This window comes from Colias eurytheme, chromosome 3 (genome assembly GCF_061535395.1).
Source record: "Colias eurytheme isolate Ceu_HAF_F1 chromosome 3, ilColEury1 Martin Lab GWU primary, whole genome shotgun sequence".
Lineage (NCBI taxonomy): Eukaryota > Metazoa > Arthropoda > Insecta > Lepidoptera > Pieridae > Colias > Colias eurytheme.
Window position 1 is genome coordinate 4,601,457 of NC_142982.1, and position 25,636 is coordinate 4,627,092.

A 25,636-nucleotide genomic window follows, 5' to 3' on the forward strand; every position below is an offset into this window, starting at 1 on the left:
AAAATTTAAACTTTTTTTTCTCTATTAATAATAAATGAAAGAATTTTTTACCAAAAATATATTTTTTATTACTATTAAGATTCTACATAGGCAAAGGCCACAATGCACTCTGATCTGAGGAATTATTGTCTGGCTGTTCACGCATATCATCGAGTGAATCCTGTTCTAGATCATTGTTGTTACGAGCTGATGAATATGAAGTTCTTAACTCCTCATCTTCATCATGAGATTCTTCTGACTCATCTGATTCATCATTTCCTGAAATAGTAATATAATATTAAAAACGAACTTTTCAAATGAATATTAACCTATCAAATGTGTGTATGATTGTCCAATTTAATTAAGTAAACTTAGCTCATTAATTAAGGAAGGCTATAGGTTAAATAATATCATCACACTAGTACCAACAGGAGTGGAACAATGCGGGTAAAAGCTAGTAATAGTACTATTATATAATATATTGTAATACATAGGTACATAAATTGAAAGAAGTATCATATAGACACTTGACTATGTGAATGTAATCAAACCTTCTTCTTCATCAGAATCGGCTTCCTCTTCCATTTGCTCTTGATCACTTTTACCAAGAGGCGCCCTTTTTGTAAACTGCTGACCGACAGTGGTCAACTGAAATTTTTAAGAAAAAGATGATTTAATAAAAAATATAAAAAGTTTTGGTTCTAATCAAAAATTAATCCCAAAATGTGTTGGTAAGCGCATAACTTGAGAACGGCTGACCCGATTTCGTTAATTCTTTTTTTATTATATTCCTTGAAGTACGAGGATGGTTCTTATGTAGAGAAAACGTAAACATGTACCACGGGCGAAGCCGGGGCGGACCGCTAGTAAAGAATAAATATGCATTCTAAGCTTTAAACCATACCCAGTGGTGACTAGCTTCCTCGAGAACAAGCAATTCCGTGTCCTCATCGCAAGGATTATCAGCATTAAACCATTTAGAGTCAACCATTCGCGGAAATAATGCTGGAAAGGGTATATCCATTTTTGAGTTAAATATTTACATAGGAAATGTTCTCGTTTACAATTTGTTTTCTCGTCTGTACTTTGTTTCTTTTCATAACAGTCACTCAAAACAAATATACTCAGAGCAATAAACCTTATATATATCTCTGAACAAATGACACATAGCTGTGACACTGACACTTAGGAGTTAGGCCGGCCACATACATCAGTTTCCCTGACACGTTTGCCTGATCCGTTTTCCGTCTGTGGTTTTCCGAATCCGGGCCTCCGAACGCAGTAATTCATACAAAAGGTTTGGTGTGAAAGGGATAAAAAAACATACAGTCGTCATTCAAGGTCATATTTTCTTGTTACAAGTTAATGTTCATACTGAAATCTCCAGTGTATTAGATAATATAAGCTTCTTGATTATGCCATAAGTAAATGTATATATTTGAAGTATAGTCTCTTTGGTTTGATTTTTCGATTTTAAAAATATTCAGTCATTTCCATTATCGACATTAATTGTTTATCGATACCTAGTCTAAAGCGTCTTATTTACGGTCCATCTTGACGTACGTCCCGCCAAGGTCATACACGATGCACGACGCAAAACGACAGTGAATAGCGTTGACGTACGTCAATAATTATTATTATTATCTTGCTGGATGTGCACGACCAACTTTTCATCCAGCAAGCACCCCCACCACCGCGAACGTCGTGCAGATGGACAGTGAATAGCGCGGACGTACAGCAGATTAGTGTTGCCAACAGAAATTAATGTAAATACTTGGAAACGTGGCCTATTGATATGATTTTTTTGTGATAACTTAGTGAGTACATGAGCAAGCAAGAAACGGTTATTTTTGATTTTTATGTACACAGGAAATCCCAATTATCATTACTTTTGGATCAACCTTGTACACATGGACAGTTTATATTCAGAAGTTATTATTTTAAAAGAACTCCAAGGCGAATTGTTGAATAACACAGATTTTATGCAAAAGTCCACTGCAGAAAAATGGAAATTTATTTAAAAAAAATATCTTGACGAATTTGTTTGTTTAAAAAAAAATGATTAGCTATATACTCTCTGTTCCCGCCACTTTAGCATTTACTGAAAGAGTCTTTTCAGTCATGAATGTGAAGTGGCGGGAAGAGAGAAACCGAGCTTCATTAAAAATTAATTAAAAATGAGCTCTTGAAATATATAAATTTAGATTTGGAATGTTTGGATTCATATAATTCATTTAAAAATAATGAAAAATTCTTAGTTACTGCAAAAAGTACAAAAAAATACATTTTTAAAAATATTTATTTACTCTTTATTTACCTCCTTTAAAATCAGATATACTCTATTTCTTCAAATAAAAGTTGGCAACCCTAGCCATGCTTGATGCGCGCACGATCGTCAGTAGGATACATCCAGCACCGCGGCCTTGAGCCGACGTACGTCGGGGATTGATCGTGAATAAGACGCTTTAGATACTAGTCGATAAATTACAAACGATGCAAGTTTTGCAGGACGTAAACGTAAAGTTAGATTGAAATAATTTCTTGTAAATGTTAGATTTGTTGACTCCAACGGAATATCATTATAATGCAATGGTATGAAGCTACGTAATAATATGGCATTTTTTGACGCCTCCAATACGTTTCTAATCTAAAGGTGACGCCATTACAAGGTTGTGTCTTGGGAATAACTGTCACTTGTCAGTGTCATAGGGATCATGTTTCACCGTACCGCGAGCTCAGAACAAAGAATCCTAGTTGTTCAGAGAGCCTTGGAGCTTGGAGCCCTTAGGTATTTTTTTTTTTTATATTTATGAGAAATGAGAATTACTATAGACTCGGTACGGCTCGCGGTCTCTGAACAAATCTCGATGGTAAATTGTGTTGTGACCTGTGGAGTGTGGACTGTGGTGACTTGTGAGTTGTGACAACTTGTGAATATATTTCCTGCACTGATTTCCTGGGACTCATTATTGTGATGTCTTATTTAAATTATAAATGTGTGGTTTGCGGCAAAAGGCGGTACCCAAATTCCAATATTTCTTTATTTCGCTTTCCGCTTGATCCAGACCGGTAAGTTCTCCGTTGTTTATAGACTGAATCTACATTGTAATTGTCCCAGTTAACTCTGTTTTGGCGAATGGTTGGTTTAAAAAATAAATAACTAACACACTAGAGAAAGTATGATATAGATATTGGAAAATATTCATTTATTCTTCTCTAATTTTTCAGATGTCGGTTATGGGTTAAATTTATTAGCAAAGAGGATCTTGTATATGTGCCAATTGAAAAGCTTCACGAAAATAGGTTTGTTTGTTCATTACACTTTTCTCAAGATGCTGTTAATAGTAAACAAAATCGCTTGAAGAAATCTGCAATACCAACATTGGATTTACCACATCCTCCGCTTACAGACGAAATTCTGAAAGATTTTCCTTTACATGTGTTAAGTAAACAGCCAAAACCAGCACTAAAAAATAAAACAGGTATTATGTTATTTTAGTCAAAGAAAATAATTATTAAAGATTAAATATTATTGTAATACCCTTTAATTTTTTTCTAGGTCCGCTAATAGAGTGCACCAGCAGCAACTTACAAAAAGATGATAGTAGTGCATTATCTAAAGTTACCAAATTAAGTGATAAAAAAAATGTTGAAGGTAATTTTTATTTTGTCTATTCATCGTCATTGCTCGGGTTATTTGTGTTGATATTGATATAATTGATAAAACTGTAGGCTAAACTGTACTTTATCGGTCATGAGTTGAGAGGCGAATTTTTTTTCGTCATCAGCTATTGTCCTATCTAACCCAAATCTGAAATAAGGAATTTAACCAATTGGGCGAAAAAAATATCTATGGCTTGAATTATTAATTCTCTCTCTTATCATCTAAAATATTGAATAGATTAAGAATCAAAGAGTTTGAATTTGTACATCACACTTATGACCTATTAACTTCATCATCATCAAAATGGTTCTTGTAACATTTCCATTAATTGATTTCAGTGCAAACTGCTTTTAAAATGCCCGAAGCTACAGTGGTCGTTCAGAGTAATGAGAGTTCAAAAATTTACAATGGAACAAAAGGTAAATAATTCATATTTTATTATCTTCACCCTAAGCTTTAATGGCTTGCGAGTCCATAACTGATTTTCATGACCAATTTCCTCTCATGTGAAAATTCGTAAAATGCATGAGGGACATAAATTATGAACACTTGCGGCCGTCAGGTGCAACTCCGTTGTTGGGTCTGGCAGTAGCAGCACACGCATATAGAAAAAAATTTCTTTGCAGTCATTTCCTCTCATTTGAAAATTTGTCATATTATTATGGTTTATGTTGTATCTTGTAAGAAAAAACAAAGTCAGCTGACCGTAACATGGTTGATTGTATGCCAGGTGGCTGCTTCAACATGAAAAAATATTCACGAAAAAGAAGGAATTTCTGTCACTGTAACTTATGACCTATTAACTTGGTCATCAAAATAGTTCTTGTAATATTTCCATTAATTGATTTCAGTTCAAACTGCTTTTCAATTGCCCCAAGCTGCAGTGGTGGTTCAGACTAATGAGAGTTCAAACATTTGCAATGGAACAAAAGGTAAATAATTCATATTTTATTATTTTCACCCTAAGCTTTAATGGCTTGTGATCCATAACTGATTTTCATTACTTACTAGCGGTCCGCCCCGGCTTCGCCCGTGGTACATATTTACGTTTTCTCTACATAAAAACCATCCTCGTACTTCAAGGAATATAATAAAAAAAGAATTATCGAAATCGGTTCAGCCGTTCTCGAGTTATGCGCTTACCAACACATTTTGCGATTCATTTTTATATATAAGATTTCCTGAAAATTCGTAAAATGCATGAGGGACATAAATTATGAACACTTGCGGCCGTCAGGTGCAACTCCGTTGTTGGGTCGGGCAGTGGCAGCCTTCTACGTATGTAGAAATTTTTTTTTTTTTCATTTGAAAATTCTCATATTATATTTTATGTAGTATCTTGTAAGAAAAACTAAAGTCAGCTGACCGTAACATGGTGGATTGTACGTCTGGTGGCTGCTTCAACATGAAAAAACATTCACGAAAAAGAAGGAATTTCTGTCACTGTAACTTATGACCTATTGGCTATTAACTTGGTCATCAAAATAGTTCTTGTAATATTTCCATTAATTGATTTCAGTTCAAACTGCTTTTCTAATGCCCCAAGCTGCAGTGGTGGTTCAGACTAATGAGAGTTCAAAAATTTGCAATGGAACAAAAGGTAAATAATTCATATTTTATTATTTTCACCCTAGGCTTTAGTAACTGCAGTGGTGGCTCAGTGGCGAGGATCTTGAACTTCTTCAAATCCATAAGTTTTGGGGCTTCGAGACCATTCATGCTTGCAGGAAATAAATTGTTTTTTCAATTTATCTGCAAATTGTATTACATCACCACTATCCGAAAGGTGAAATAAAACATCATGAGGAAACTGACATGTCGAAGAATCAAAAGTTTGATGATTTGTGCCATCTGCCAACCCGCACTTGGCCAGAATCTTAGATTATGGTCTGTACCCTCATAGGAGGCCCAGCTGTGGGAACGTATAAGGCCTGATGATGATGAAGCTTTAATATAAAATATCCTAGGTTTTTTTTCTACATAATATAAAACATGAAAAGGTTTTTTTATCTCTTTTCAGATAATACCGGGCTGACTGATAGGGAAAACAGCTTGTTAAAAAAATTACAAAATGCAAATGTGACATTAAAAGATTTGGCATCTTCATCTTTGAATTTCGAAAACATTGATGCGTTTGTACTTAAGTCAATTGTAGTTAATGCAATAGCAAATGAAAGAAAGAGACAACCTGGCAAGCATGGTAATATTGACTTGAAAAATAAAATAAAAACGTCCAAACAGAAAGGGTAGGTAGAAATAATTTAATGGTTTTAAGTCACATGTACATAAAATTCCCCACATAAAAGGAATGGAAAAAAATTATATGAACATATTAATTCGGTGACTTCGAGTTTCGAATAACCGGTATTCTCTTGCTATGGAAACGAAAAGAATAGACATTGAACTTTTAATTTATTTTGTCGAAAATCTGCCAGTTCTGTTTCGAAACTCTCGATAACAAAGATAACAACCTAAGAATTGCCTGGCGAGAAATATCTTTAACCTTGAAAGAAGATTTTGAAGAAATGGAAGAGCAAAAGGGCAAGATTATGGTAAGTTGTAATTTTGTAAATAGGTGTAGTATCTGTATTTACGTTAGATTAGCCAGGAGCACGGCTGTAGAAATAAAATAATTTGTGAATCCAGTTCATATTTAGCATTAGCACATTGTCCACCTCATGTAATACTTTGTTGCATGTTGTGTAATACATTGGGTGCATCACTGAACACGTTAGCTACTGATGATGCGTTGCTTGTTGTTTCGACTGTACACGTTCCACATCTATTATTAAATTTTAAAGTTTAGTTACAAGCCTTTACAATAGAAATTGCTGTGCTAGTCTCAACATCAAGTGGTCGGTGAAATATTCGCAACTTATTAGCAAATATTCCAATGGCGCATTCAACATAGCGTCTAGCTTTTGTTAGTCTGTTATTGTTATTTTGTGTCTATCCAATCGGTTTCCGCCGTAAGGTCTCATCGGTTGATGCAAACCAAAGACTTGTTGCTTCAAATTGTTCCAAATAGCATTTGTTACTTCCTTAATAATGTTACTGATAGTAGACACTCTGACTCGGTAGGCTTAATGTAAATCCTCGTATAAATACACAGAACTCATATAATATAATAATAATTATATTTTTCAGCTTAATCAATCGTAAAGAAGTGGACTAATATTAGAGATAGCTGAATGAGAAGAAATGGATAATCTGCAACGCGTCCGAGAGATTATTTCTAACATCGTCAATTATTTTATTTAAAAAAAAAATGGTGACGCCAGTTGACCCCTATTCCTACACCTATCTCAGAGATAAAACATAATGGAAAATTAGGCAATCAAAAAAGCTGAGGTGTAAAATAGAAGTTTTCCAAATATTTATAAATTGATGCCATTGATTGTGAACCCGAATTATAAAAAAAGACGTGTGGCACTCGGGGACTGCCGCGGTAAAGCTATTGCATAGAATGCCTTCAAGCCACACCTCCGAGCCCGTCGGAGTGGGGAGCGTGAGGTTTTTTCGTTACGGAATTTCTCGATTCGGTCCCCGCGCTCAAGGCCCGCGATAGAAGCTATGCAATAGCTTAATAAAAATGAAAGAAAAGTATGTAGCACATGCTTTAGTTATTGTTTAAACAATAACTTTAAGTAATAATCATAGAAATCTAAATAACAAGACACATAGAAGTGCTTTATTGTCATAATTCGTATGAAAACCGCTGTCGCCAAAATCAACACATTCAAACCGAAAGCTAAACAGTACACACAAGTAAACTATGCCTTTTATTGGACAGCTTGATTTTAGTGAAAACTAACTTAACTATTAAATTAAGCTTTTGAATATGTATCCTAACGCACGAATTTACGGTTTATTTTAGAATAACATCCCTAAGTATATGAGACTTTTTGCTCCAATACGAACAAACGTGATAATAAGAATGGTCGACCGTGTCATTCATTGTTATTTCGATTACTATCGTGACACTCGTAATACTTGTAAATCTTATATATAAAAATGAATCGCAAAATGTGTTGGTAAGCGCATAACTCGAGAACGGCTGAACCTATTTCGATAAATCTTTTTTTATTATATTCCTTGAAGTACGAGGATGGTTTTTATGTAGAGAAAACGTAAATATGTACCACGGGCGAAGCCGGGGCGGTCCGCTAGTATTCTATAATTTTAAGGAAAAACGGCATTATTTCTAAAAACAAATATTTTCCAATGAAATATTATTCCTTTATAAGTATAATTACAACTTGTGGAAGAATTTCCGCAATGGGAATTGCTGAAACACACCATGTATACACTCATACGTCTCCAGAGCAACTGAACAGTGACGAATGCACTGGTGATGTGAAAATCACCTGAGTGGCGACAAGGTCACGCACGCTTACGACTTCTAGTGTCTTGTTATTTAGATTTCTATGGTAATAATATAATGGCAGCATGATGTATTACGTAAAGGACTTGGAATACGTATGTACATATTTGATGTTACCAATGATAATGAGCAATATGTATAAATGTGTAAACTGTAAATAAATACTAAACATAAATTAAATATAAGTATAATAGACAAGTTTGTTTGATTGCTCTAATCTCGGGAATTACAATCCGATTTCAAAAAATCTTTCACCGTTGGGTAAGGTGGTTCGATACGCGAACGTTCTGCAAATTGACGATTCAGTTAAACATCGTGAACAACCCGATATGTCAAAAAAATCTAAAAATTATTCAATTATGACGACCATCTGTCAACCAAGTGCGGGACACCGTGGTAGATTGAGGCCAGAGCCCTCATCGGAGGACTCTCTATGAAACGTATATGTGCTGATGATAATTGATAGGTGATGACTTTAAAACCGAATATCTAGGGTTAGAGTGAAATAGCTTATGAAAGAATGGATGACAAACAATTTGACTTGAACTTGAACAGAACACAAACGATTTTATGTCATGGAAGATATTTAAATATTATGGTACCATTCAGTGCTATGCAGATTATTCATTTACGACATTGAAAAATGTGCATACTGAACTGAATGCGTAGGTACGTATATTTTCATAAAGCCAATACCACGGTTGAATGACTTATCACAATCATAAACATAGATTTAACGAGCACTTTGTTCTTTGTCGTTTCCGTAAACAATTATATGGTAGCTATGCCTAATTGTATTAATATGTCTCTGATGAGAAATGAAGCTATAGGTCTCTACGCGAGACATTATTACGAAATTTTTAAATATTAATACTTTTGTAAAATGTTAGTCAACCTAATCTATACGGTCCTATTAAACGTATTTTGGGTAAGTATTGAAAATTATAGCGTCTTTTAAAATTGTGTACAATTAATTAATACAAAGTAGGTAATATTTATAAATACATACGTTTTTTTAGTTTCATTATGCGATAACGATGAATTCATTGAATGAACCTTCATACTTTATGGACAATAATGGACCGGAAAATAATTTGGCTGAAATAATATCATCTAAAAGCTATTTACCAAATGAGAATCAGTTGCCAAAGGTTTCTTTAATAAAAAAGGAAGGTAAATATTCCAAGACTTTGTAATGGACGAAACAAAGTAACTAGATAGGAGAGATTGAATATTTTTTTTTTTATTATAAAGTAGGAACCAAAAAAGAAATTCTAATTTATAAAACAAAATATCAAACATCAGACCGCTAAGCAGGCAACTACTCTATTTTTTATTTAATTTTATACTAGCGTTGCTCCGCTTACTAGCTCCTTTTGGTCCTCACTGGACTATCTAAGACTGAAATAATCTGCAAATCGGCCCAGTAGTTAACAAAAGAAACAAACTTTCGAATTTTTAATATCATGACCATACAAAAATTTCCAGGTGATGAGGCAACTTATTTATTATCGAAACTATCTGATGAAGATCTTGTAAAGTTATTGAGTGAGCAACCTACGAAAAGTGAATATGATTTGAGCGATATTGCTAAGATTGCAGTTGGGTCCAATTCAAGAAATTTAGAAGAAACAAGTATCAAAAACACAAAAAATGCTAAGTTTGGGGGAATAAAAAATAAAAAATACGATGCTAATAATATAAACGATGATGGTCAACAAATGCCATTCTTTAGATTAGATAATAAAAAAATTGATGTGGATGTCAACAAAGATGCTAATAATTATAAGGCACTTAAAAAGTTAAAAAGTTTGTTAAGTGTTTTACCGCAAGATTCCCTGAACGACGACATTGATGATAAAAGGAAAGAATTACTCTTTGACGTTCTCGTTAATCAGTTAAAAACACTATGCTGTAAAAGATCCGTTCCAGCGCGACAACAAAGTGATTCCAAAATTCATTCAATTTTGGATCGTTTAAGTTCATCCAAAAGCATTTTGAATAAAGAGCCTAATGAATACATGTTTTTAATAATAAATGATGAAATCAAGAGCAATGGAAGCGATGAATTAATATTTGTTGATCCAGAAACGTTACAACAAAATAGCAGCGTCTTATTACTGGGACCAATATCAACGCCTTTAACCGATGGCCAACTTAAAATAATTGTAAGTATACATATATCAATATTTTTTTATTTATCATCCCTAAAAATGTTTGGAACACAGCATTGCAATATGGACTCAAATGTAGATTTTGTTAATTTTAATAATTATAATATATTGTCTCTAACATACCGAAAAATCATAGGGTATTTAATGAAAAATAAGTTGAATATTCTTAGGGGTTTTAATAGTGCAATGTTTTTATAGATGAAACGTATCTCTAATGAATTGTCTAAGCCTGAATATCTAAGCCTTCTACAACAACTATCTGAAGGCAACTTAAGTGATGATAACTTAAGATTAATGAAGAATTTTATCCATGGATCAGAATCTCGACGTTATATTAAACCACATAGGTGTAATCACCAATCAAAGCTTGCGAGAATATACGGGGGTCCAAAATGGTTGATTTGTACTGGTTATATCAATTTAAATACTCCAAGCCTGTATGATTAAACTTTAACTGTAAATTATATTAAATGTAATTTTAAATTAGTAGCCTCTGACTACCAAAAACAAATAAATGATAACCACCATTTAAGTTTACTTAATAATTATCTTTCCGCCTTCCTCCTTCCTTTACGGGCCCATAGACTACATAGTAAAAAGAGAGAAGTAAGTTATCTTCGAACAAAAGTACATCATGCCGTTTGCGTGTACGCGGAGCGCTTGGTCACGCCCTCCGTTCATGTCCGTACGCATGCACACAACGTCCCTCGGTTATCACTCTGGTACCGTTAGCCATTGCTGTGGGAGTTCGGTGTATAATTATAAACTTTTTAAAAATATCAATGAGAAATGAGACAACCCTACGCCTCGCGAGTTTAGGTACTAGGCTCCTAGACTCGGGATTTGGCCTACTTCTCTCTTTTTACTATGCTTATACGGACCCTCTTCACAAAGGGCAGCATTGTCCAAAAAATGATCGTCGATGTTCGCCGCCATTACGGCGATTATGAATAAATATCTACAATGACGGCCGATCAAAGACATTTTTAGGCCCTCTACATTATCGTGATTGCCTCTTCTCGCTTAAACGTGCTTAAACGCTGCCCTTCGTGAAGAGAGCCCATTAAATGTTAAATGTAAAGAAGTACCACAAAGTTTGCTTTTTGTCTATTGCCCTTCTTGATTCCATTATAGACTGATTCTGCCGAATGTGTCCTGTCCACAGCCCGTGAACTGTGATGTCCATAGCCGAATATAATATTATGAATGTACAGGAAGAACCACAACAGAAAACCGGTAATAGAGAGAACAATTATTTTTTTTCTTATGTATGACAAAAAGTCTTCGTGTTTTGTCAGTGTGAAGTAAAAAAGAAATCAAATTGTCATTTGTCAATATGACATTTAAATTTTAAGTGCATTTACTATTTTGATTTTTGTATTCAAATTTCAAAACAACTGCTGAGGGCACCGCCTTAGAACAATGATTATTTTATAAGTTTCATATCTATATATTATATTATGATCTTTACACAATAAAGCCTTAAGACATTTCTATAATATTTAAACAGCTCAGTTCCCTAAAAGTTTGTGCATTACTTACCTACAAGTTATAATATTGCAAGAAGATTTTTATTACGATTATTCCAGTAATTACCCTCTATTTAATTGAATAATAAGCTACCTTCGTTTTATAATAAAATATTCACGAAAATGAATAATTCAAGAAAAGATATAGTGAGATGTAGCTGGGTAAGCAATGATCCCTTATCCTTATATGTTAAATATCATGATGAAGAGTGGGGAATACCTGAATATAATAGTCAAAAACTGTTCCAAATGCTCTGCTTGGAAGGACAACAAGCTGGCTTATCATGGATAACAATTCTGAAGAAAAGGCAGAACTACAATGAACTTTTCCATGACTTTGATCCCTATAAAATTATTCTTCTCAAAGAAACTGATGTCCAAGATTTGTTAACCAATACAGGTATTGTGAGACATAAAGGAAAAATAGAAGCAATTATTAATAATGCTCGATGTTATATAGAAATGCAAAATAAGGGTGTAGATTTTTCAGATTTTATTTGGAATTTTGTAGATAATAAACCAATAATAAATAATTGGAAGTCTATCCAGGAGGTACCATCGGAGACAGAAATATCCAAAAACTTATCAAGCTCATTAAGAAAACAAGGATTTAAGTATGTTGGTTCTACAATCTGTTATGCATATATGCAGGCTTGTGGTTTAGTAAATGATCATATAGTCAATTGTATATGCAGGAATAAAACCTAACAAAACACTTAATTTCTTTGCTTCATATTATAAAATGCGGAAAATTTTCAATATAAATAATAAGTTAAAAGTACTTATCTTTTCATGGTGAGGATAAAAAGCTTAGGAAAATCATTATAAAATTCTTGGATTGTTAAAACTGGGTAGATGATGTTATTGAAATGTAATTAATTTCTAACTTATATTATGCTAATGCAAGCTAAATTTCCCATTCCTGTGGGATTTCCGGGATAAAAACTATGATATGCTAGATATAATTTATGTTAATCCAGGTAACCCTCTATGTGTGTGCCAAATTTCCTGAAAATCAAATATGTACATACAAAATTTTCGCATTCATAATATTAGTAGAATTATTATTTAACTCAAACTCATTTATTTAACTTACAGATCAAATTTAAATCCATAAAACCGAAATTTTGAATTAAAATATAAGATACTACCAGTTAAAATCCGGCATTTTTATTTATTCGGGATTTCGGGATCACTTCAAGGGTGCATTTCCACCAATAACGTTCGAGGATTAATTAGCTTCATTTAGTTTGAAGTGTTTAGCTTTTGAAACAATACTATTGGTTATTTCAAAACACATTCCTCGCTACACATCCTTTTACATTTTTGGTCGAAAAGCACCCTTATATAGCTGCAAGCATACAATTATTTGTCATATTAAATTCGAATCCTTTGCAGCCTAAAAATCGCTTTTTAACAAAGTCAAATCATAGCAACATTAATTTTTATTGAATGAATCCTGTGAATGAATCAACATATTTATGAGATGCTGTGAGCTGGCAACCTCCTGAGGAGCGTCAACATATTTTAATTAAAGTTTCCAGTAAAATTGTTAATCAACTTACTGAACAAATCGAACAAAATATGAATACGAATTACGAAGCAAAGAGCATAATTATAATCACTACATTTTATTACGAAGCGAAGGTCGAAGCATAGCTTGTGCAGCTTCACTTCATCTGGTAAAAATAATGAACTAGCAAGCTAGTGATCTATCAAAAAATAAAATAAATTTTCAGTCAATTTTCCACTTAATCGTATATTTCTAATTATTTTAGAATCCATTTAAATTCTGTCGAGTTGTTGTGACAATTATATTATTACGCTCTGGCAATCCGTTGTGTACAACTTCCTAATGAAACGAAGCAGTACAAATTGCGTGCTGTATTCTTTCCATTGCGCGCGAAATTCAAAATTGTATCACTGTATTTAGCATAATTTTTCTACGAACTACGAACAGAGTAGAGTGATCGCTAAGGAAACTGTATAAGGATGGGAGCTTTTGAAAATAAACAGGAAGTAACAGAGATTATAAATTTATTGCAAGGTCATGCTTATTTTTAAAGAAGATGGATGGGTACATAAATATTGGACTTGTTTTACGCATGCGTGTAACTATCAGCTGATCGTGGTCCGCCCTTGGATACTATTGCCTCAGTGTAGCTACAAAGTAGTGTAAAATTATATGATAATCCAAAATGATTTCCCATGCAATATTATCATTATTAAGGTTTTAAAATTATTGCCATCAAAGTTAAATATTATATTGTACCAATAACTACTAGAAAAATGAAAGCAGCAGCAATGTCTGTGTGGATTTTTATAAATTTATTATGTTTTGGAATGTGCGGTTATTTATATTTAATCTGGTCGCAATATTGGATGAGTATAGAAAGGCAAAGGCTGTTTAGTGAATCGCAAGTAAATGTTCAAAGAAGAAGTTCCCGTTTACATTTTCAAGAAACCTATCCTGATAAATTTAGTTTCCATCAATTGTTTAATCAGTCACTGTTTAGTGATGCATTTCGGAAGTCACGAAGGTCAGTGGTTCTCAAGACTAATCAGTTTGTACAATCTAGTAAACAGAAAGTTACATCAGATCGACCGTCCGTTAATATTATTCTTAAAAGCCACGGTAGACCAAGGTTTCCTAATATACACAAACCTATTTTGGAATTTGATAGTGATAAATATGAATGTGCCGATTTTGGAACCTCAGAATGTGACGATCAAACAAGAGAATTCAAAGAGTTGTTATTGAAGGAATTCCATCGAGTGCTGATGAGCGATAGCAAAATATTTACGTCAGGATTAGATAGTCAGAATACGTACGATGTTAAATACGAGAGGGGAAGTTCGAGGAAGAATACACGAAAAGAAATATTGTGTGCACTGAGAGATGTTGATGTAACAACTGTGACTGCTAATGATGAACCTTTTGCAAGCCATGGATATCCAATTCCTAAATTTCCTTTGCAAGAACACCGATCTTTCAACATGTGTGCCGTCGTAACAAGTGCCGGAGCATTGAGAAATTCTAGATTTGGCGAATTTATAGGTAGGTCAATAATTTATTATACCTAGTTACTGATAGTTTTGTCTATGCAGTAAACTTTAAGATTATCGTTTTGTGTGTGAATGTGGGTAGGTACATATTAACTCTTTAGATACCTATATTGTCAAATATCGAGACCAGAACGAGCTTGGCTATCGAAAAACGTCCATGATTATTTTTTAATCCATTTCTTCATACATAATTTTATATAACTTTGTATAATATTGAGCAGCTTCTCTACAAAGTTCATCAGCAGATTTACATATAGCTATCTAGTAGCTACCTAGCGTTCAGTTCAATGGACAAATTATGCTTATTGATGCAGATGAACACACGTGGCTCGGCCATGACGTAGACAATAATTATCTATATATATATAATTAATAATAACTAGAAATACTGGTTATGAATCACAAACACTTAGAAATGATTTAAGTATTCCACGACTGCAATAAATAGTGAATAAAATATGTGATCAAATTCTTGATACACGTATTTATCTATTTTTCCGACCCAGAATTATTTTTTAACGTTTAGAAAAGTGCCGACAGTACAGGCTCTTTGATGGTTCACAGGTTTGTTAAAATCAATTGTTTCAATCCAGGTTCTAATTCGCATGCACACAAAATTTCACAAGAATCGGTCAAGCCATTATTAGTAGGTACCTAACACAAAATCTCGTGTTTAGGATCCATAATAAATATTAAATATCAACTTTATCTTAAAAATAAAGATGTTTAGGTATCTACATCGATCTGCCTGAATATATGCCATTGCTTGAAATAGATAAATTGCATTTTTGAAAAAAAAAACATCATCATCAGACATCCGAGATTCGGTCGATGAGTACCTAGGTCTATACCGTCGACATCATAACTACCAGCTGGTCTTTGCATAAGTCATAAATTCTTCAGCGAAGATTAGAAGTAGCTTCGCGTTCGAAACTTAGTCTTTTAGCAATATTTATTTAAATTTAGTGGTCGTAGTAGGTGTGAGTGTGACTATGTGTGGCGATGGGTGATCGACCGTTGTGCAGTTATCGCATCGGATCTTGGCTTTGTGAAGGCATTGTCATGCGCAACGAGCAGCTTTCGAAGAACGGCCCAAATCGTATGCGAATTACAGAATGTTTTAGTATTGCTTACTCATATGATGCTAATAAATAGGATCGTCATATTGCACACAATAAAATTGTATTGAGGTAAAATCGTCTACTATTGATATGGCTTTTTTATATATACTTAGATAACTACAACCCATCTAATTTGATTTTCTAAAGTATGTTATGTTTTTTTTAATCAACTATCGGTCCTCCCTGGCTTCGCTTTTTGATTGTATGTTTACGATTTCTCTCCATAAGAACCATCCTCGTACTTCAAGGAATATTATAAAAAAAGAATTATCAAAATCGGTCCAGTCGTCCACGGATGATGCCGTGACCAAGGGAAATAGAGATTTATTTTTTTATATAAAGAGATAGAGATTATCAGTCCAAATGGCATTGCAGGAAATGTTCGCTAAGTCTTCTTGTTCGATTTTCTGAGTTTAAACCTTTTTCTATCATTATTATGTTATAATTTATAAGATATATCAATCACCGTTGTGCCGAGAAGTAGGTAATCAAATATAATACCTACTTACTGAATATTTATGAATTTTATTGTTGGAAATATTATTACACAATATTATTAAAAGTCATAATTCAAGCAAATTACGTACATAGTTCTAATACCTTCTTATGAGTTTATTTTCAAGATATGATGTATATTCCCTACTGTATACAATATGTAAGTAGTAACTATACATATTGTATATATATAAGTCCTCATGATATTCATTGATTTTATTTTCTGCATTTATTAAAGATTATTCAGTATTCGAAGACAGTTTACTATTTAAAAGTTCAGGAGCTCTATTTTTCGAACCGCCTATTAAAATTTATGAGCAAAAGCGCTTATACGATACATATTGTTGTATGAAATTATGGGGAAATTATATTACACAATTTCCATTCATGTTTAAATTAATATTCGATATAATTATGTTAATACCAGTAAGGTATGTGGAATGTCTTGTTATACGCAGATGGGTTGATTTATTCATGATTATCACGATCTAAGCCCTCAGAAATGCACGGCCATCGGATATGCTGATATGGTAGTTGGAAACAAATGATACGGCGCCATTGGCGGCGCCAGAGTCTTATTTATGTAAAATTAGTGTGTTTATATAAGACAAATCAGAGAATAAGGCCGGAATCATACTTGCTTTTATTCGGGGCGTTTTGACGCAGGTTTTTTTACATAATAACTGTACGAAATCAGATATGCACATATACTTACCTACGTTATAAATGTTCCTACTTGTAGAGAATTTTTAATGACATTGTTTCGGAGTAGTCGCTGAAAATATTAATTATTGATTGTTACTTAACTTCGTTAATAATAATCAACCTGTTGAGAGAGGAGCCTTGAAGAAATGAGTTATTATTTATGTGGTTGTCAATGGATACAAGTTTTCTCTAAAAATTGGAGATAGTAAAGTTCAGCGATTGAATAAAAATTAACCTTTCATTTCACTCAACATTATTTTGTTATACTGTTAAGAGTTCTGCAATTTTATTAAAATGGTTAATAAAAATATTTATAGAGGTGTCTGAAATTCGAATGTTTATTTCATGTTTTATTAAAATCTAATAAAACTAGCTTTCCGCCTGCGGCTTCGCTCGCGTTTTCAAAAAAAAACCCGCATAGTTCCCGTTCCCGTGGGATTTCCGGGATAAATCATAAAACCTAGCCTATGTCACTCAGAAATGATGTAGCTTTCCAACAGTGAAAGAATTTTTCAAATCTGCCAAGTAGTTTCGGAGCCTATTCAATTCATACAAACAAACAAACAAACAAAAAATCAAACCTTTCCTCTTTATAATATTTGTATAGATGTATAGATAGAGCGTCATCTGAAGATTTAATAAAAAGACGGAAAGAATCCGGGATATTTTTAATCAATGACGCTTTTTATTGCGCATTTGAACATATTTTGAATCTAAGATATACCTGTACGTCAATTACTAGGTACAATAATTCCTGTTTACTTATAGATGTATGTTTCAGTTGGTCTAGGTTCCCTATGCAATTTTGCAAAGGGGGTTTCCCACTTTTTTCTATCCCTTTACAAGGTAAGAGCAGAATGGAGAAATTGTCCTTCCTTTGATGTATTTTTTAATATGTGACGTATTGATAGTAGGCTTTGTAGTAATTTAGTAGTCATTACAGCTGTTAATATTTTAATAACATTGTAACGTCACGACCTATACCTGTTTGTCGCTATTACTGCCTCTAAAATCAGTAAGGTAAACCTCGTTCACATTCCCATAATACTCGTTTCCAGAGTACGCAAAATACAAATCACTAACGTAGGTACAGCACACAAAAACGAGGTTTACGATGAATCATTTCACAAATAATTTTATTTAAGTTTCATCGTATTAGTCACCGCAACCGCATGCTTGGTCTTTGTCCTTTCTCGAAAGCTGTGATAAATTATTATAGCCTAGGCATCAAACACGTGCCTCAACATTTATTACGAATAAAAAATTGTTGTGAACATACATTGTTGGACATACATGAGCCGCCTTCTCATGAATTTTACTGCTTCTTTACTTTTGAAAAATGCTACGTAAATAATGACGTACCTTTAATTCCTAGCATCGACATTAATTGTCATAAATAAAATATAACTAGTTATGGACAGCCTTAAATAAATAAATTTTAATAGTAATTAGCGATTAATGTAATTTAGATGCAAGTTATTTCTTTGATGTAAATTGTAATCGTTTGATTCAATTAGTTTATACCTATTTGTATTGCGATTTTCAATGTATACCTACTCACACGGAATAGAAATAAGCTTGTAGTGTTAATAATTTGAACAAGTAAATATGTAGGTACCTAGTAGATAATATAGGTAAACCAGAATCTGATGGCAAATTGGGAAATCAAAATTTTGAGTGTGCAACCCTAGGGAAAATGGACTGAACGATCTTGATACTGCTTATTTTTTATTTTGTCCTCAACATCATTAGTCATATTACATAAGTGAACAATACTGTACTTAATAATGAGATATCCACTTAATATTATGTAGGTACATACTTACATGTATAATATACATATTACTTTTATCTATGGTAATACATACTATTATTTACACATACCTATATTTGTATATTCATTATCATTATGCCATGTAAAAATATGGATGTAATGATAATGTAGATCAAAACTAGATTGCTAATAATTTTTTATAATATTAAATTAAAAATAAAATAAAACTATGTTTATTTTCGTAAGTATTAAAGATACACACATTATAAAATGGACTTGGACAGCTTGGACTTGACGAATAACCGTATTGTAAACTCCTGTAATAAGTTTTCATAAAATTATATTGTAAGTAATCAACAAACAATATTATAGTTACCTACTTATAATATTTTTTATTTCAAGTATCAAAACGGGTAAGTCCAACTTGCCAATAAAATATTCAAATTTGAAAATTGTGATGTGTTTGACCCTTCTTCATCGAATGTTTTTCTATACACATTATAAACAACACCTCTTGCTTGTGATCGCAGCGGCTTTTTCGACATTTTCGAAGATTTTTTAGACAAAATCCTAAAAATTATCCATCAATTGCAAAGAAGACAAATAATTTGACAACCAATTTGATAGTTGTCAAATAAAATTGCCATATGAAAATCTTTTATTTCGTAAATATAAATATGCCATCAGATTCTGGTAGACCTATAATTAGAATATATACATTTATTTATTATAATATTTTTTTAGGTGTCCCTATATTTTTGTGCAAATATTACAATGAATTATTATAAATATAGGATAATACCAGTATATGCATTTGTCTTATAAGTTTTCGAAGAAGTGATATGGTCTCTTCATTATTTGCAGTGAGTTCTTGTTAATTGGAAGCAATGTCATACGGTCACGTACCCTCGCACGATTTATTTGACTTTAAGGATCAGCGTTTCGACTACAAGTACTTTCCTTACTTTTTAATATTATAATATTATCCACATTTAATAGACCGTATTGTTTAGAAATTGTATAAGTTTAAGCGCAATACACATTGAGCAAGCCGGGCCGCCGACAAAGCCCGGCGACACAACCCGGCGGCCTGTATGAAAAGAATCGTGTCCCTTCGTCCAGCATACTCACCACAACTCACCATGGAATCCTGATATTTCATGAATGTCAAAAAACTGTTCTGAAATAGTGCTAAATAGTGCCCAAAGGAAAAAAATAGTGCTCTTGTACTTGCGAAGTTATAGCCATAGTTCGATGAGTATGCTGGACGAAGGTTTCGCCCAGCATACTCACCTCCGTCCGGAGAATCTGTATACGCTTCAAACATAATTCATACTTCAAAAAATAGTTCCCAAATAGTGCCAAACGGTGCCCAAAAAGAAAAAACAGTGCTCGAATAACTTCGGAGTTATAGGCTTCGTTCAGTGAGTATGCTGGGCGTAGGTTCTACGCCCAGCATACTCACCTCAGTGCGCGAATATCGAACGAGCTATAGGTATAATTTACGTCTCAAAAAATTGTACTTGAAATAGTGCCCAATATCAGTCCAATTTTGCTTGACTTTTGACTTAGAAAACCATTAAATTTTAATGTAAACTTCTACATACTAACGTAAAATGGGGTACAGTCGTCGACACATGTTTTTGGACAAAAATATTAAACTTTCTAATTGTAGACTTCATGTTATTGGAAATAATTATGGTATTTTCTCACATGTCAAAAACTTTCGATTAAATGCATTATTATATATTTTATAAATAATAATAAATGAATGAAACTTTAAGCGTAAATGAAGTCTATTACTTCAATGCATTGTGTGTTTGTCTGAATAAAAACAGTCATTTGCAGCCAATAAAATTAATATCTTGAAAAATTGTAAAAAGGAAATTATACAGTTTCTTTTTGTATATATGTTGCAGGCAAAACTTATAACCAGTCAAAACTAGTACTGTGACATAGTTATACAAATTTTTAAAACTCTTTCCAATAGTTTCATCAATGAAAGGTTTAGCAATAAAAAAAATTTTTAATTACTTACGTTATTTATTACTATTTAAAGGGCCAAAGTAATCAGAATTCTAGTTAACTAGTTCACAGCTTTTGTTAACATTCATAATATAATCAATGTAAATAGAAAAAATTGTAGTTTTAATATTGTATATAATATACATATAAAAAAATGTTTAGCGTCGCGGGCGCCGCGCGTCGTAAGCCCCATACCTATTGACCGTACGTGCATCCATTACTGCCACACTATATTGAACTTTATCACATGAGGAATACAGGTCAATTCCGTAAACGTTGTGGTACCGTCCTTGATCCGGAAAATGATTATTTTGAATAATTTTGTCAGTTGTAATGTAAGCATTAATAACAGCAACTTTATTTTTCATGCATGATTTACTTCATTTGATATCTTAATCCTTCAAGCGCCGTGATCTAGACAAATATATAAAATCATTGTTCCTAGCTACCGGGGTCCCATGCGACGCGCGAAGGCTTAATCATATTATTATAAAGTATTATTAAAATAATGTGTAATTAATAATATTGCGATTCTAAAGTAAATACTCCCTTACATAGACAATATAACAAAACAAATAATTTACACAAGACAAAAATTGTTAGAAAGAAAGTTAATAATATTGTATTCGACTGTACTCAATGTAATGTATGTAGAAGTTTACAATCAAATTTAATGGTTTTCTAGGTCAAATGTCAAGCAAAAATTGGACTGATATTGGGCACTATTTCAAGCACAATTTTTTGAGACGTAAATTGTTCCTATAGCTCGTTCGATATTCGCGCACTGAGGTGAGTATGCTGGGCGTAGAACCTACGCCCAGCATACTCACTGAACGAAGCCTGTAACTCCGAAGTTATTCGAGCACTGTTTTTTCTTTTTGGGCACCGTTTGGCACTATTTGGGAACTATTTTTTGAAGTATGAATTATGTTTGAAGCGTATACAGATTCTCCGGACGGAGGTGAGTATGCTGGGCGAAACCTTCGTCCAGCATACTCATCGAACTATGGCTATAACTTCGCAAGTACAAGAGCACTATTTTTTTCCTTTGGGCACTATTTAGCACTATTTCAGAACAGTTTTTTGACATTCATGAAATATCAGGATTCCATGGTGAGTTGTGGTGAGTATGCTGGACGAAGGGACACCAAAAACCATGTCGGCAACATGCGCCCGCGCGTGTTGCCCGCCGACATGTTGGCGGCTTGGGTACGCCTGCGCTCAGTTGCCCGGCGACGCTCGACGTGCTTGTATTTTTACTGCCATCGTCCATTTTTAAGATTATTTCTATTAACTGAATTATCGAAGATACACCACCAAAATTATATGACACAACCACACAACCTTTATCGACACACGGCAATCACTGACTGTCAAATAAATTTCTCATCTCAAGCCGCCGACATGCCGCCGACCAAATTTTCCGACTTGTAATAAGTGAAGCCGCCAACTAGACCGCCGACAAAAAGTTGCCGACATATGTCGGCGGCCCGGCGGGCTCAATGTGTATTGCGCTTAAAAGTCGAGAATAATATGCAGAAGATCGAAAAGAACGTCTAATTTTATAATAATTGTAGATTTCTGTTTAAAACGCAATTTAAAATAACTTTAGCAATTGTTTCAACAAAGTTATTGCACAATTTATAAAAAATTGAAAAACTGTAATTTGCTACATAATTGCACCAATCTATCGGCTGCAATTACCTCGTGTTACCTATTAGGTATTTATTTGTTATATGTTTTTTCAATTTGTTCGGAAAACAAAATGGCTAAAGTTCTAGAGTGGGTAATTAAGATGTATAACAAATGTCACAAATGGTGACGATTTCTGCACACAATAGAATTGCTTCAGACAATTAAAACCATTAATAATGTATCACAAACATTATTTAACGGTTTCATCGTTAGCTTTGATTTGTGCCATTTTAAACTGTCGTCTTCCACGTGGCATTACTAATAATTATTATTATGTAGGTACCTATTGATTTCACTTGTAGGTATTAGAAACTAACATTAATAAGTATCTAGGTAATATTATTTGTTTTCTTAAACACAATCTGAAATCACGTAGGTACCTACATTGTACATGTAGAACAGTTTACACGTTGACGTACATATTTAAATTTTAAATAGATGTTTTTATTAATTATTTATTTATTGTACTTCTAACTACTTCAAGATAATCTTTTGGTGGTTTTTTACTAAAAATGACACTGTTTGTATTGTTTCTAAGACTTGATTGCTAAAATTTACAGAGCTGTATTTCAGTAAACATAAATTCACTGAATTCAAACAGAATCTTAAGTTAAATTAACTAGCAATATAGGTATAACCAACCCCCCATACAATTAATTTTATAAAACATCTACAAAATATGTTTACGATTAAGAGAGCGCTATCAGATTGTATTTAAGTACAATGATCGGCTAATCAAGAACATAGGTCAAGGATAAGTTCCATAAGAAAAAAGTGAACGTTTCACTCAATAATAGATAATAATCAGATGTAATTATAAAGTCTTTTATTGTTAATCGCGTTGTTTACTTCCATTGTTCCGCTTTCTTGCAATGTAGGTACTGCATGTGTGGATTATTTAATTTTATTCTCCATGTAAAAAACGCAACAATGCCACTAATTAAATTTAAAATATAACGATAATCAAACCCTATGTTATTATGAAATTGATTTATTGTTGTTTTGAACGAATGATACTTTTATTGAAGTTTAATTTATGAGTGCAAATGAAATAATACTCTATTCGTGTGAAATTATTTGTAACAAAATAAAAGTGTCTAACCAATGCGGTTCGCTATGATAAAATTGTAATCAAAAGTTTGTAATAATATTTTCTTTCTTCTCCTATATTTTGTCGGGAGCATCAGGGTAGAGCTATTCTGAAAACACCGTTTACAATTGTGAAGCATGTAATATTCATCTTTTAGTTTTTATGACAATTATTAAGAAACCCCTTTTTTATTTATGACAAAATGTAGAAAAATACAATTTTAAATTTCAGATTCACACGATATGGTGCTCAGGTTCAACAACGCGCCAACTGAAAATTATACCGAAGACGTGGGATCTAAAACTACCTTCCGTATCCTTAACTCGCAAGTAAGTGTTATTTTTACTATTACACTTTCAGAATTATTTAATAGAGCTACAAAAAGTAATACTTAGTTTATTTTCAAATTTCCACATTTTTCATAGAAAATACTTCAATTACAAGATTTCATCAGTTATTTCAAAAATTACGCATGTTTCTAATTTTTTTTTTGTTATTAACACAAAATAATAGATATATTTAATTGACAGGTTGTAGCAAAGCCAGAGTTTCGATTTCTGGAAGATTCTCTTTACAAAAATGTATCCATACTAATTTGGGATCCTGCGAATTTTTCCTCTAGTCTCCGAGACTGGTATGATCACCCAGATTTTCCACTATTTTCGGTGTATAAAAAGTAAGTTTTCATATTATGTTTAAAATTTTTATATAAAAAAAAATATTTAAATAAATAGATAACTTTTTTTCAGGTTGTTGAAGGAAAGGCCAAACGCCGATGTGCATTTACTTAACCCATTGGTACTGTGGAAACTATGGACTGTACTACAAGATTCATCACCCTACAGGTTGAGGCGGAATCCCCCATCTTCGGGCTTCATAGGTAGAGTTTAATGTTTTATGTAATATCCATTCGCAAAATTACAATTCATAATTTATACAAATCTTTTTGAGGAGCTTACCATACAAGCAAATGATCTTATAATGTTATTATTACTCTTTGTTATTCAAATAAGTAGTATTTTATTATTTTATAGAAGTAAAAACATTCTAATCGTGAGCTTTCCGTTTTTTTTTAATATAATTTTAATTAAGTATTAATTACTCTTTACAATCGAGAGCGTTGGCATTAGGGCGATTACGAATAATCATCCACAATGACGACCGATCATAGATATTAGGCATTCTACACTATCGTGATTGCCTCTACTCGCCCAACGCTGCTGATTGTTAAGAGGGCCAATAAAACAAGTGTAGAACTTGTTTTATTCGCCCTCTTATTTTACTACGGAAAAACTTTAATTTCCAGGTATCTGGTTCGCGCTCCACCGTTGCAACCGCGTCCGTGTGTTCGAGTACGTACCTTCAGTGCGTGCGACGCGACGTTGTCACTACTACCTCTCCAATGAAGACGCTGGCTGCACCCTCGGGGCTTGGCATCCTCTAGCACAGGAGAAGGCCTTGGCTGAGAGGATACGGGATAATTCTGATACGGATGTGTTTCAGAGGGGGTATATTGATATACCAGGGTATGGACGGGTGTGTGATGGATAGTATGAAAGAGTTAGTTAGTTTTGTATATAGCAGGAATAGTATTACCTCTCCAATGAAGACGCTGGCTGTACCCTCGGGGCTTGGCATCCTCTAGCACAGGAGAAGGCCTTGGCTGAGAGGATACGGGATAATTCTGATACGGATGTGTTTCAGAGGGGGTATATTGATATACCAGGGTATGGACGGGTGTGTGATGGATAGTATGAAAGAGTTAGTTAGTTTTGTATATAGCAGGAATAGTATTACCTCTCCAATGAAGACGCTGGCTGTACCCTCGGGGCTTGGCATCCTCTAGCACAGGAGAAGGCCTTGGCTGAGAGGATACGGGATAATTCTGATACGGATGTGTTTTAGAGGGGGTATATTGATATACCAGGGTATGGA

General features: G+C 33.3%; 4 protein-coding genes across 5 annotated transcripts; 3 read left to right on the forward strand and 1 right to left on the reverse strand.

Moving 5' to 3' along the window:
* Positions 1 to 43: 43 nt before the first annotated feature.
* On the reverse strand, positions 44 to 1,164 carry LOC149909510 (uncharacterized). Of its 2 annotated transcripts, none has more exons than XM_090119516.1 (3): positions 884 to 1,164; positions 534 to 627; positions 44 to 258 (listed from the first exon to the last, which is right to left on the reverse strand). In XM_090119516.1, exons 1-3 carry the CDS (start codon positions 1,001 to 1,003, stop codon positions 83 to 85), a joined length of 390 nt encoding a protein of 129 aa, XP_089975642.1. In that variant the 5' UTR covers positions 1,004 to 1,164; the 3' UTR covers positions 44 to 82. The 2 variants fall into 2 exon arrangements, with proteins under 2 accessions (XP_089975642.1, XP_089975641.1); XM_090119515.1 differs by having other exon boundaries at positions 531 to 627; positions 884 to 1,157.
* A 1,681-nt stretch (positions 1,165 to 2,845) lies between these two features.
* Positions 2,846 to 5,517, forward strand: LOC149909511 (uncharacterized). Its single transcript, XM_090119518.1, has 6 exons — positions 2,846 to 3,048; positions 3,208 to 3,461; positions 3,539 to 3,634; positions 3,982 to 4,062; positions 4,495 to 4,575; positions 5,278 to 5,517. The coding sequence occupies exons 1-6, from the start codon at positions 2,954 to 2,956 to the stop codon at positions 5,436 to 5,438; spliced, it is 768 nt and encodes a 255-aa protein (XP_089975644.1). The 5' UTR covers positions 2,846 to 2,953; the 3' UTR covers positions 5,439 to 5,517.
* A 373-nt stretch (positions 5,518 to 5,890) lies between these two features.
* LOC149909512 (uncharacterized) lies at positions 5,891 to 10,743 on the forward strand. The gene is made up of 5 exons (XM_090119517.1): positions 5,891 to 6,195; positions 6,791 to 8,955; positions 9,047 to 9,200; positions 9,516 to 10,195; positions 10,400 to 10,743. The coding sequence occupies exons 2-5, from the start codon at positions 8,911 to 8,913 to the stop codon at positions 10,646 to 10,648; spliced, it is 1,128 nt and encodes a 375-aa protein (XP_089975643.1). The 5' UTR covers positions 5,891 to 6,195; positions 6,791 to 8,910; the 3' UTR covers positions 10,649 to 10,743.
* Positions 10,744 to 13,766: 3,023 nt separating this feature from the next.
* Positions 13,767 to 25,326, forward strand: SiaT (beta-galactoside-a-2,6-sialyltransferase). Its single transcript, XM_090117668.1, has 5 exons — positions 13,767 to 14,788; positions 23,933 to 24,030; positions 24,232 to 24,377; positions 24,451 to 24,581; positions 25,008 to 25,326. Exons 1-5 carry the CDS (start codon positions 14,020 to 14,022, stop codon positions 25,250 to 25,252), a joined length of 1,389 nt encoding a protein of 462 aa, XP_089973794.1. The 5' UTR covers positions 13,767 to 14,019; the 3' UTR covers positions 25,253 to 25,326.
* Positions 25,327 to 25,636: the final 310 nt, after the last annotated feature.